This window comes from Andrena cerasifolii, chromosome 6 (assembly GCF_050908995.1).
Source record: "Andrena cerasifolii isolate SP2316 chromosome 6, iyAndCera1_principal, whole genome shotgun sequence".
Classification (NCBI taxonomy): Eukaryota; Metazoa; Arthropoda; class Insecta; order Hymenoptera; family Andrenidae; genus Andrena; species Andrena cerasifolii.
In genome coordinates, this window is record NC_135123.1 from 3,823,419 (window position 1) to 3,837,022 (window position 13,604).

At 34.7% G+C, this 13,604-nt stretch overlaps 2 protein-coding genes across 3 annotated transcripts; one reads left to right on the forward strand and one right to left on the reverse strand.

Annotated features, from left to right (window-relative positions):
* The first annotated feature begins 1,655 nt into the window (after positions 1–1,655).
* LOC143369730 (uncharacterized) lies at positions 1,656–8,178 on the forward strand. The gene is made up of 10 exons (XM_076814046.1): positions 1,656–1,922; positions 2,019–2,245; positions 2,507–3,206; positions 3,309–3,689; positions 4,982–5,248; positions 5,314–5,608; positions 6,149–6,377; positions 6,469–6,742; positions 7,512–7,693; positions 7,778–8,178. Exons 2-10 carry the CDS (start codon positions 2,161–2,163, stop codon positions 7,885–7,887), a joined length of 2,523 nt encoding a protein of 840 aa, XP_076670161.1. The 5' UTR covers positions 1,656–1,922; positions 2,019–2,160; the 3' UTR covers positions 7,888–8,178.
* LOC143369731 (lymphoid-specific helicase) lies at positions 7,625–12,953 on the reverse strand. Of its 2 annotated transcripts, XR_013085475.1 has the most exons (8): positions 12,816–12,953; positions 11,875–12,227; positions 11,207–11,799; positions 9,188–9,834; positions 8,717–9,111; positions 8,391–8,649; positions 8,182–8,311; positions 7,625–8,095 (listed from the first exon to the last, which is right to left on the reverse strand). XR_013085475.1 is itself a non-coding variant. In XM_076814047.1 (7 exons), the coding sequence occupies exons 1-7, from the start codon at positions 12,865–12,867 to the stop codon at positions 8,241–8,243; spliced, it is 2,370 nt and encodes a 789-aa protein (XP_076670162.1). In that variant the 5' UTR covers positions 12,868–12,882; the 3' UTR covers positions 8,101–8,240. The 2 variants fall into 2 exon arrangements, 1 of the variants encoding a protein (XP_076670162.1); XM_076814047.1 differs by lacking the exon at positions 7,625–8,095 and having other exon boundaries at positions 8,101–8,311; positions 12,816–12,882.
* Positions 12,954–13,604: the final 651 nt, after the last annotated feature.

The window sequence follows — 13,604 nt, forward strand, 5'->3', positions numbered from 1 at the left end:
AGTTGTGTGCGTTACGAAGCTATGCGTAGGCCAATACGAGTTGAAGCTATCGAGAAAGAATCAATGTTCTGACCAATAAAACTCAAATAAGCTCCTGAATTTTTTCGGTCCTAACGCACACCTATTCTGATGTATAAATTTCTACGCTAAGAACTCGGTTTGGCCTACACGTCAGGAGCTTGGCGCTATCCCAAAATTCTCGAAGCTCGGGGCATTACTGCTGTCCAGCTGGCAGCTCTCCGAACGCCGGGACGGTGCATGGTTGTAGTGGAATGCGTCCGTCAGGCGCTGTTGCCATTTTACAAGTCCGCGCGAGCGCGGGTTGCAGGATAAGACGCTGATCCTGTATATTGAGAGATCAACGATAATCGTCAGTCTATCTCTCTTTTGATTTCGCTTTCGCGTTAGCGGTTGTCATTAATAGTAGAGTCTAATCATCGTTTCCCTCATTGTAAGCATGCATTGCAAGCAATGACGGACGCGATGAATTTATTGAAATGGTGGGTGGATGGGATCGGTGTTTGTTTAGGGATGGGTCACTTTCGTAGGTGCCTCCGCGTTGGTGTGCCCGGTTCCTTGGTAACGTTTCTCAAGCATTGCAACTTGCCAAACGATATCAAGCTAAAGCCTGCGATCTAGTCTAAGGGTCCAGATGAAGCGAAACTTACATTCAGTGAGTTTGGTTCGGTCTAGATATCTAATCAGGATTTTATTCTCTTTCAGGTAGGTATTTCTTCGATGGTTTTACATGACTCTTTCCCTGTCATGCATCTTATCGATGTTTCCATTCTCTCGTCTCCTTTATGTATCTCTTCGATGGCGTTTCATGATATATTCCAGGGGTGCACAGGGAACCGTTTTTAGCGCCTAGCTGCAAGCAACCCGCCTGTCCCGTAGCTAAGGTTAGAATTGGTGAGGTGAACTGCAGTAGTGTATATAGCTGGGTTCAAGTCATACCAAATGCACGTACCCTACTGCAGTTCGCCTCACCGATTCTAACCTTAGCAACGGAACAGGCGGGTTACTCACAGCTAGGCGCTAAAAACGGCACCCTGTGCACCCCTGATATATTCTATTTCATGCATTTCTTCGATGGTTTTGCATGATTTATTTCATTCCGACGATATATTCGATGGTTTTGAACTCTGTACGCCCTTGGCGAGGTATTCCACGTTACATCGTGAAAGCATTTCTCTTCCACAAATAATGTTGTTGTTTATATAAATTTGTATGTTAAATAAATTTGTTTTGCGTTAAATAAACTTGTTCTTGTTTTGTTGTGATCCTTCTTTCTCGGTCGTTCCACGGAATACGTTTATAAAACGATCTTTAAGTTGTTACTCTAACAGAATCATTTGTAAATCGCGGGTTTCGAATGATCTAATTTTACACTTCTTGAATTCTAATTCCTACCACACGTAGCGTTACAATCTGTTTCGAGGCTTCGCCGGTAACGTTGCATGCGACACAAAAATGGTAAGGGGGTTCTAGGGCCGGTATTCTCAGTCGCTACTTATTCTTAAGCAAATGCTTAAGCATTCGACACCCTCTACTAACCTAGTAGCTAGTAAAGGATGCCAAATGCTTAAGCATTTGCTTAAGAATAAGTAGCGACTGAGAATACGAATCCGCCCAAATTCAAATGCACATCGAGTCTGCGCATCGCCTGAAGCGGAACTCTGGAGTTCGGTTAGGAAGGGGAACTTTCCATAAGTTGTGCCAAGTTGCACCTTCTCTGATCTGCATTTGCAGTGATTAAAGCGATAATATTCAGTGGAGTGTATATACAAATATAATATGCCAATGGTACCTACTTGTAAGGAGTTAAATACAGTATTACAATAATTAATCCATTGGATTAATTTCAATTTATAGTATGGATATGTATATTATTGGTTAAATGCCTATTGTATCAGTTGAAGGTATTTACTGTAAATTTACGGAATGAATAAATTTGTAAACAGATGTTATTGTTTTGTTAATATTATCAACTTATTCGTTTAATCTTCGTACCACAGATATAAATCTTGGCGTTAAAAGTACACATTACATAACTGTACTAAATGTTTGTATGTAAATATACATATATATAAGTATAATAACAAAAACACTTCTGTCTTACTATCTAAATGTATAACCATATAATTATTATTGCGAAAAATGGAAATTAGTGAAATTAATAACCCTTCTTTGGAAGAGAGTATGTACAAATTATTGGGAGCATTTGCTTCATCAACCGAAGAAGGTATATACACGCCAAATTGATATACTGCACAACTTCAAATTGTAACTTTTAGTATTACACTTTTAAATTCATTACTTTCATTTTTATTGCAATCTTTAATTTTTCTTATCTTTGTGTTGGTTCCTTTATGCTATTTAAGTACACAAGCTTCTTTGATATATACATATAATTTGATCAAAAGAGAATTTAATTCATATATTTATTATTACTATAACGCATAAATTCGATTATAAAGAAAGTAACAAATAATATGTGCTTCAGACTTGTCAGAGATACTTCGTAAACTTTATGATTACAAGCATCCAAAGTTACCAATTGCAATATTTTTTGAATTCATGAAAGTCGCATATCAGGTCAACAGTAACTCCAAAAATGTAACCACTATGCAGTCTACAGACAATAAACTTGATTGGAATAAGCTGACAAAAATTAATTTAAATCTTGAGACACGAAATCATAAAATAATAGATAAACAATGTATTAATAGTAACGAAACGCATGAAAATGAATGTTCCGATGCGATAGAAAAAATGTTACTCGAACCATATGATGTCAATGTGAAAAATTCTGCATACTCTTTTGCATCGGCAAATGAGCAAATACATGCATACGATAAAACTGTACTACATAATGTTGAAAAATGTAATCAAGTTACGAAAAGCTCGCTACAAGTGGACGAGGCTAAAATCTCAAGATTCGTAGACACAGCAGAAAGTCTTTTAATGACATTGATGAAGAAAAATTTAAGTGAGATATTGCATGAAGGTTTACTGGATTCAGTACTACCATATGTGATTCCCAGACCTATTCTATCGCAACCTATTATTAAAAAATTTATTGCCAATGCTGAAATGAAAAAAACTAATTCATTAAGCAACAGTATTGAAGCAAGAACTATTACAAATGTAACGCATAAGGATAGAGAAAAGGACAGAAGCAAAACACATAGGAAGTCAATGGAGTAAGTGTATCAGTACTTAACAGCAATCTAAACCGAAGTGAACGTTGATATTACTAATGACATTTTATAGAACTACTAACAGCTTTTTCTGCGTCTGTACAGAAATGAAGCAGAAATTCATGTTTACGATGAAGAGAAAAATATTAAAAAAAACTTCCATTGTCCTCAAAAACTTCTTATTCAAAAAATGCGTTATTTTGCTGATGTAACGGCAGGTCAGAAATTAGAAGAAATAGACATATCAGTTCACTGTGACATTGTGATTTTTGACTGGCTAATGAGATGGGTGAAAAAGGATATTATAAAGAAATCCGAGTGGCCAATTTTGGAAGCTAGTAACGTCATTCCAATAATGGTATCTGCGTCCTTTTTACAAATGGAGCCACTTTTGGAGAATTGTTTGCAATATTGTCGTGACAATATGTCTGATATATTAAAAACATCGACAATTTTAACTTGTTTAGATGACAATCTTCTAATAAGGTATTTTATGTTTACTGAAATACATTTTATATCTTCATTCAGTAAAACAAGAGTAGTTTTGCTTTTAAAGTAACAGTAGACCATGTAAATTGTAGAATATTGTGTACATTTATCTTACAAATGTGAAAACAGCAAGACCCATGCATATTTCCTTATTTAAGGGGACCTTCTGGTCTAGAGCCCCAAAAAATAGGTGATCTTTAGGAATTAATTAAAGGAAAACTACTATATATAATTTAATGGGACTTTTTGCATTGTGTTAAGGATGTCTTAAGTTATAGAAATATATTTTTTGTTTTATAATTAATCATTGTAGACGGCACTGGGGAGTCGTTAAAGTCAAGGCGTTAAAAAATTGATCCAAATTGGTGGGACCTGTATCTCCAAAAGTTATTATCCGATTCGACTGAAACTTCTTTTATTTTGAAGAATATACTTCTGGCTAGGGGGATTCCAGAAAAAAATACAAAAAATTGAAACATTATAATTTTCTAAGGCGTTGAAAGTATGATAACTATAGCGAAAAAGTGATTTATTGAAATTTTGTCACAGATTTTGTAAAAAAAATTCTAATTTACCATATGTCGAGAAAAAACCAAAAATATCTTCGAAGAATTTTAACTCTTATAACTTTCAATATTAGAAGCTAAAAATCTAAAGAGTTGCTGTTCAGGTCAGTGGGGTATTTGGTGTAAACCTAGAACAAGCGTAGAATTTGTGCCCCCCCCCTCTTCCCATCCATATCATTCCAATTCCAGCTTTTCTGATCTACTTTTTTGTTAAAAATGTTCATCACACAAAACATTTAATTTATAATTCAGGTAATCCTTTTAAAGAAAGTGGCGTTGAAGGGCGGAAGAGACGAAAGTTTGAGGCAAATGAAGTCGAAAAGTGCAGCAAGTTTTTTTCGTAGCTTCTCTAAAGAGGCATGCGAAGCACACGAATAACACGCGTAAACTTCTAACATTAATCATCCAAATAAATTAATTCAAGAAACACTATTCCTTTCGGCTTTTCTGCACCGCCCCCCTCCCCCCACCGGCATTAGCGCCCAGGGCACAAGCCCTACTTGCCCCACCCTAGATACGCCTCTGTATTCAGGAATATTTTGAGAAAAAAAATATTTTGTAAGTAGGCTTTGGAGAAATGCTATTTATTTTGCATATAGAAGGTACAGAGTGTCAAAATCAGCTTATAGGTGGCTCACACACAGAGTATTAACGAAGGGTCAATAGTCAATTTTTACTAAAAAATTTCACTGTTATGATAAATAATTTAAGAATTTATTACAGATTGCTAGAAGGATTTTCAAACGAAGATGTAGAAGCATTAAAAGACAAGAAAGATAAAATTCAAAGTAAACTGTTTTGCAAATTAATTATGTCACTTGCTGACATAACACCTGACAATAGCAAGGGGCATTACAATTCATTGGCTACATTATATAAATGTAGTAAATGTGGGAAAAGTATTACTCAGTCAGTCTCTAATTACGTGCCATGTATCGCAAGTGCAATGAAAATTGATACCCATGGAAATATTCATAGTAAACATATAAGGTATAATTTATAATATTCAGATTTATTATAATATTCATAATTATAACGAAACCTATGTTATTTAGAGATGTAACGTGGTCTTTAAATGATTACATCGTTACTCTTCGAATGGAATTACGCTCTTGGCGTAAAGTTTATTGGAGACTGTGGGGTGACTGCCATTTTCTGTTTTGTACACGGTGCCATATGTATTTTCCAATTCACCAAATCAATTGGTGTTGTTGTCATGCAGAACTTCCACAATTTTTTATTAATGAACATCAAAGACCTATGCCATTTCCATTGGGCAGATATCCTTGTTGTAGTCAACGAGCACATAGATTTGAGGTACTACCAAATCAAGAGGGTTGTAGGTACAGGGTAAGTATTTGTAAGTATGTATCCAGGGTTGCCAGATCAGGCCTGATCTTTGCCGGAGATTTCAATTTCGTTGAGGATTACAATCTGGTGGGGGGAAGGGGGAGTGAGAGAAAAAAGGGCCAATAAGAAAACAGACATCTAAAATTTATTATAATAATGACTTCTTATAAAGGAGTAATAATAACAATAATAAAAGTATTGTGAATATTTATTCGAATATGTTACAGATTTTAAGTTTTTTTTTTATTTTTTTATGGCATGCTGCACCAGTGCAAGTGCGTGCCTGCCGAATTCGCTAATATTCTCTATTCTGCCGGAGATTTTTATTGTGCCTGCCTGAGGCCGGAGACAACGGTTCAAAACCTGAGACTCCGGCTGAATGCCGAAGATCTGGCAACCCTGTTTACATCCCTTATTTGAAAACTATTATTATTACACATGAGTTGAAAATTGTTTATAACATTGTTTTACAAAAAACTACAACTCTAGGTACTCAACTAACTTAACATAACTTACATATATTACGTCCTTTTTACTTAGGAACATATCCCAGACATTACAACACAAAAGGATATAAGTGTATTAAATATCTTTACCACACATCGAAAAATAATAGCTTTGGAAACACCGCAATTATTTTTCCCAGAGAAAGTTACAAGATTAGTCGCTTGTGATGCATCTTTGCAACCAGGAAAATTAATGTGTAAAGATATCATGTGGTGGAATGGAATAGAACTTGCGCTGCAACGACCAAAACTTGGACTCCTAGGTATACAAATACTTTTGTGCCTTGACTTACTATTTGTTAAAATTCCTTGCTATTTGTGCTATTTCTGTCTCTTAAATCACTCAATATTTAGGAAAAATTTGGAGTGGAACGGGGTTTCGACGATCATCTCAAGTTCAAGATTCACAAAAGTCCTTACAGAAAACTTATCAACAAGTTTCTGTTATGACTGATTATTCATCAATTATATCGTCAGCAAGTGATAGCGATGAAGATGGCGCTGTTACAACTTGCGATAATAGTAGTGTCGATGAAGAATCGTATTTCAGCGAAGAATCTAATGCGCAGACTACTATAAGGTCAAAAAATAAGATTGAGAAAAAGGCAAAGAATCAAATCATGTGGAGGTAACAAATCGACGTGCGTTACGAAAAGTAGCACGTTTCAATTTTCTTACGAAAAGTAGCACGTTTGCGTTCGTTCTCACGAAAACTACCACGTTTCGGTTTTCGCTGTGAAAACTAGCACGTTTGAGCGGTTTGCCACGAAAAATAGCATGTTTCGTCTTTCGCTGCGTAAACTAGCACGTTAGAGCGGTTTGCAACGAAAAGTAGCATGTTCGGGTTTACCCCGCGCTCGCAATTCCCCCACTCTCCCTTACTTAAATTATGTAGATTAAAATTTTCATATGTGTTGTCTTTTGGAGATTAGGTGGAATTATTATTTATTAAATACTATTTTCAACAATTGAATTCTTTAAAACTGACCACGCGCTGAAACGTGATAGTTTCTGTAGTCTGCAATATAATCCAAAACGTGCTATTCTTCGTGGCTAAACCGGATAATATGTTAGTTTTCGCCGTAAATTCCCAAATGTGCTATTTTTTGTGGCGAAACAGTACAAGATGCTAGTTTTCGCCGCAACAGTACGAAATGTGTGCTATTCTTCGTGGCAAAGCAGTCAAACGTGTTAGTCTTCGCGGCGGAAGACCAAACGTGCTAATATTCGTCAGAAACTACGGAACGTGCTTCTTTTCGTGGCAAACCGAAACGTGCTACTTTTCGTAACGCACGTCGAATTGTGATACTAAACAATTGACGATATCTTATTATTCTCATATTTCTTTAAAAAGTCTATGCTTCAGATTATTGACATCAAATTTAATTTGTTTCTAGGAACAATGGTCAATCTTGGAACGACAATTTAAATGTAAGGTACAATCAAGATAATCAAAGAGATTTCGAAGAAAAAGCAATTTTACAAATGACAACGCTACTAACAAAACGAATATCCGCAGATTTTTCTTTATTAGTAAAGTCGTTATATAAACAAAATCGAAAAAAATATCAATTAAATGGTATATAACTTTCTACTTAATATTTTATATATAACGTGTTAACATATTTAAAACTCTTATTACGATTAATATTGTTCGAAATAGGTGGAACTTATATGAGATTGGAAGCAGAATTTCGGGACCAACTAAACTTGTCTCACAAAAGCAAGAACATTTCAGGAAAGTATCTTTTACGCATGAAATCAAGTAAATAATAATTATGTGGCACTTGATATAATTATCATTAAATACTGTGTATGTTAAAGCCATTCCTTAACTCTTACATTACTATATCAAAAAAAGGAAAAGTGAAAAATATGTTTCAATAACGCAATTAAGAGTATTATTTAATTTGAAAACTTAATTCTTAAATACACCAAGCATGCAAGGATGTATTAATATAAAATTATTCTCACTTCACGCCTATATTTTAATACAACATTAAAATTTAATTATAATGTAAAATAAATGGTACAAAAATAAATACTATATGATAATTGAAAGAATACTTAGGCAAAATACCTTTACTTATACTGTTTGTCGTGTTTCTCGAGAAAATGTAAAATATTTAAGGTTTCTTGTGAATCGCGTACAAATCACTTCTGTCGATCAATTTGTTAAGCTCCTCTTCTGTAAAAGCTATATTAAAGATTAATAATTAGAGAACTATAAAATCTGTGCACGTTAAAATAATACGAAATTTTCATTTACGATTTACCTTCATTTTCAGATGCAACTACTTGACATTCTTTCGATTCCAAAAAACTCCGTAATTCTATTAACGTTCCCTTATCATTCATGTTGAATCCTTGAATCTTTTTAGAAATCACCATCTTCTCTAAGACACGCTTCGATTCTGCACGGGCCATAATTGCTTCATCGATGGTTCCTTTAGTACAAAGTTTATATACAACTACTGGACGGTTCTGACCTATCCTGTGGCAACGTGCCATAGCTTGTATGTCCATTTGGGGATTCTACAAACATATTTAATTATTCCGCGGTCGCGACAATTACAAGGCATACATAAGGAAAGTATTATACCCAGTCACTGTCATATATAATAACAGTATCCGCTGCCGCAAGGTTTAATCCAACACCACCTGCTCTCGTAGATATGAGAAACAGAAATATATCAGAGCTTTCGTTGAACCGCTTAATGTTTTCTTTTCTATCTTCTAGTCGAATGTTGCCATCTAATCTGACGTAACCATAGTCGCGCAACATAAGATAATCTTCGATCATGTCTAATATTAATGTCATAGTAGAAAATAATAGAACTTTATGTCCTTGGCTCTTAAGTTTTGCAAGCATTGCATCTAATACCATAAGTTTACCAGACGATTTAATTAAATCCTCGTCTATCTTTGGTAAACCACTTGCATCTAGAGGACAATAAACTAGATACGGGTGATTCACAATCTTTTTGTACATTGGTACTAAAAACATAAAAAAAATAAATATAACAAATAAACCTGATAAGAACTAACATTTCTCCGTAAGACCTTAACTTACCTCTATGTTTCATTTGAATATTAACTAAGAAATTTCGATTCCGATCATTAATGTTAGTGTATTGTTTCCATATTAATAAGTTGTTTTTATCGACAGGTTTTGTCTGTTTCCAAACCTCTGTGTCTGAACTGTCGTCATTTTCCTGGCCTGAATTACTTGGTGACATTCCTCTTTCAAAGTTATTATTTCCGATGTTCCTCAAAACACAACTTCTCTTAGGTCTCTTACCATCAACGTCCGGGTATATAAGTGTTGTTTCATCACTTTTACTTAATCTATGTATTTCACGATTCAAAACAGCTGTGTATAAGTCATGTTGTAGTTTTGTGAGTGGGGCATAAACAACTACTTCTTTCTTTGGCGGAATGTCTAAACAAACGTCTGTCTTTTCACGTCTTAACATAAACGGTTTTAGTATTTCACGTAATGTTCCTAACACATTCTTTTCTTCTTCTAATTTTAACATTTTTTTCGTTCCCTCATCATAGTCAAGCTGTTTTGCGTCAAACCACGATTCAAATACAGCTAGATCATGAAAAATTTCTGGCAATAAAAAGTTTAATAACGACCATAATTCTGCTAAATTATTTTGCAACGGCGTCCCTGTTAGTAACAGCCGATTCATGGACTTACAAGCCTTCAAAACTCTGAAACATAATGATCTAAAATAGTCATGATAATAGGACATAATAATCAGCGCACCATTTTTAAAGGCAAATTAATTAACACTTTGCCTGGTTGCGGGTTTTCTAAAATATTCGCACGGTCGCTTCTGTCGAGATTGTTTTCTCCGGCTCGTCTTTGCGATTTAATTAACCCTTCGGTGTGCACGCCCGCGGCAGGTAGTCGCCAATTTTACATTTCGTATCGATGCCAAAGTTTCATATCACGATTTGACGTCGTTCCCACCCACGGTCCGGATTGAAAACAAATACCATTCGATTCGTTAAGTCTTCAACTAATAAATGCCTTTTTCAAAAAAGTGGAGAGATTTTGGGAACAGTTAACAAAAATTAAAACTTACGATAGTACACACCGCTTGGAACTGCACGGATCCCATGGTCAGTCCGCACGCACGCGTTTTCAAAACAATAGCCTAGCGTAGGAAAGTATTTATATACGATGGGTTAAAACAAATTTTTCTTTCAGTGTTTTCAGTATTCTCGAGAAAAATAGTAGAAATATCTGCTCACCATATAAAAGATTATCAATATTAGGGAGCAGATATTCCTACTATTTTTCTTGAGAATACCGAAAACACTTAAAGAAAAAATTGTTTTAACCTATCGTACATAAATACTTTCCTACACTAGGCTATTGTTTTGAAAACACGTGCATGCGGACTGACCATGAGATCCATAAAGTTCCAAGCGATGTGCACCATCGTAAGTTTTAATTTTTGTTAACTGTTCCCAAAATCTCTCCACTTTTTTGAAAAAGGCATTTATTAGTTAAAGACCTAACGAATCGAATGGTATTTTTTTTCAAGCCGGACCGTGGGTGGGAACGACGTCAAATCGCGATTTGAAACTTTGACACCGATTCCTCTTAAGTTTATTAACAATAAACAAAATATTCTATATACAGTTTGAGAAAGCATTCCTTCAGCTTTAAAATGAACCCAAGACGGTGGCATTATCTTTAAAAATGACCGAGATATTACAGTTTAAGTGATGACGCGTCTGCCGATTTTGTATAAATTTTCGAAACTCTAACATTAAATATTTCGAAAACTATTTGACATAAGCCGTTGAAATTCAGTATACTTTGTTTTTGCAAGGTTATCGACAAATGCTGAAATTTTGAAAAGAATCGGTGAAACTAAATTTTTCATCTATTCGTTTTGACGTGGAATAGCTCGCACATGAGTGAAGAGTCGCTCAGACGGTGAGAAACGAGGCGATTTTCGAACTTGTTTTGTTTTTAAAGCAAACATAAAATCACTCCTATGCCAGGCAAAGAGTCAGTGTTTTTACAGCTACTTAAAATATTTGTGATAATAAATTTTAAGATACATACTGGATAAGTATACACTCGTAGTTTTTAATTCTATGTCCTTCGTCAATTATTATATATCTCCAATTCTGACTTTTAATAAAGGACTTTTCAAATAATGGTACCTCGAAACTCGTAAGTACTATCGGTTGTGTACTATAATTTTGCGGCATCTTGTGTTTCTTTCTTATTTCTCCTTGTGCAATTAATCTTTCGTCTCGATTACCATATAATAAAACGACTGGTAATTGCGGCGCAAATTTTTCAAATTCCATCATCCAATTTGGTATAGTTGAAAGAGGTGCAATTATTAAATAAGGGCCATCTTGCCGCTTTTCAATGAGGTGACACAGCAAAGCTATCACCTGTACCGTTTTACCAAGTCCCATTTCATCTGCCAAAATCCCATTTATACCATTTTCATAAAGAACTTTCAACCAATGAAATCCGTCCTTTTGATAATCTCTTAAATTTCCAGTGAAATACTTCGGTGCCTTGAAATCGTCATTAATGGTTGCTTCATCTGCTCCATTTTCAGAATCATTAATTAATTCCTGCTCAATGTCTTCATCGCTTAAGTTTAATTTATTTCGCTTCACATCAATTTTCTTTCGCAGCTGCAAGAAAATTACAATTAATAAGAGTACCCTACGAAGCGAAATCTAATAAAATTGTAATATTAATTTCTTTACATCGTCGGTTATATAATCCTGTATATCATAATTTTTCGGAACTTTCTTCTTTCCCGTATCTTGTGGAGGTGTGTTTTCGTCGGTGGCAATACTTTTCTTTACACCTTTCTTACTACCCTTGCTAGTGTCTTTCTCTGCATTACTATTGATTTTATTAACAATATATGAAGCGTAAAATTTACTTCTGTTTAATAAATGCATCAATCGTTTGTATTGTTGTTCCTGTAATTCGCGATTATATGCTTCATCTTTTTCCTTCTGTTTATTTTCAGATTCTAAGTCATATTGTCGCTTCCTTTTCTTTTGTTTTACCACGTTTTCTTGCAGAGGCTCATTACTCAATTTCATAGGGTCTGAAATATTTGTAAAATATGCTTTTCACATTCAGAACAGAAAAATAAAGAATACATAGAAATCTTTGTTATATCTTCTTAAATTATTATTATTATAATAATGATGTATACTAACAATGCAACAAACTGTTAAATTTGTTATGTTTAGATTAAAATAAAAGTGTAATTATATAATATATTGCAATTTTATACAAAAAATCTAAATAGATATGAACTCAGCAGAGTATAGATATAAATATGGCTTATTTTAATAATATAACGATACTGTTACTGCTGATACAATATTTAAACCGATACGTTCTGAGAAGAAACACTTAATTCTCTGAATAAAGATACTAAACAAACATTCATAGAGCTCATGATAAAACCGTTAAAATAAACTTAAACATAATCAATGTATTATTTTGAGAAAAGAAATAGACGTTTACACAAAGCATTGTTTTTAAAACAAAGCATTTTCCTTTAAGTACATTATATTCGTATTATGAACGTTGAAAGACGAAATCGTATGTATATACGCCGACCACAAGCTCCAGAAACTTGTTTCCGTTTTCTATTCATTTTTAGATAAATAGCATGTATGTTTACCTGTGATCAAACTTGTATCAATTGAACTATTAGACTTTAATAGTTCTGCCATTTTCAATTAACGATTAAAAATACTTCCTTTCCACCTACAGAATAAGCACCAGATTAAGCAGAAGCGACACAAAATTAACGATGTATTTAAACTTCTCTGACCCAAGTTTCCGTACCGGTCGCACGATCGCAAATGCCCGCTAAAGCAGATATCCCCTCCTAGGCGCGTGGTTGTTCACGTGGTTACTGTGCGAACTAAAGCACTAGGTTAGGTTAAGTTTTTTATTTTCCCCTAGTTTACAGTTTCTTATAAACTAGCGAATGGCACTTCAGGAAAACTAAAGCACTAAAGAGGTCAGTATGCGCATCCGCCACATCCGAAGTATCAGTAGAATTCTGTGAATTTCCAATTTGTAAGTACCGAATCTAAATTTAGTTTTGTTCAGTTTATTAAAGTTTATTTTTTTTTTGTTTAAGATTAAATTGTTACTTTCGTTGTATTATTATTCTAAATCCTCGTTCTGCGAGTAGAGCGCTTTAGCGCTAAACGGGCATCGACCTGCGCTCAAATTCCCCACGAGGAGTCAGTAGTTCCTAGACAGTCGCGCAACAATGGGTGTGTTCCGATTCACGCATACTGTGCATCACGGTGTAATAGACAGGTGTTCCGACTCCTTTTCAGAACGTGTGACTTTTTCGTCCTAGTTCTTCTGGCGGCCGCTAGATTGGCGCTTAAACAGAAAAAGCTGACTTTTTGCGCATAATACTACTACAATTACATAAATGCATGTGTACATG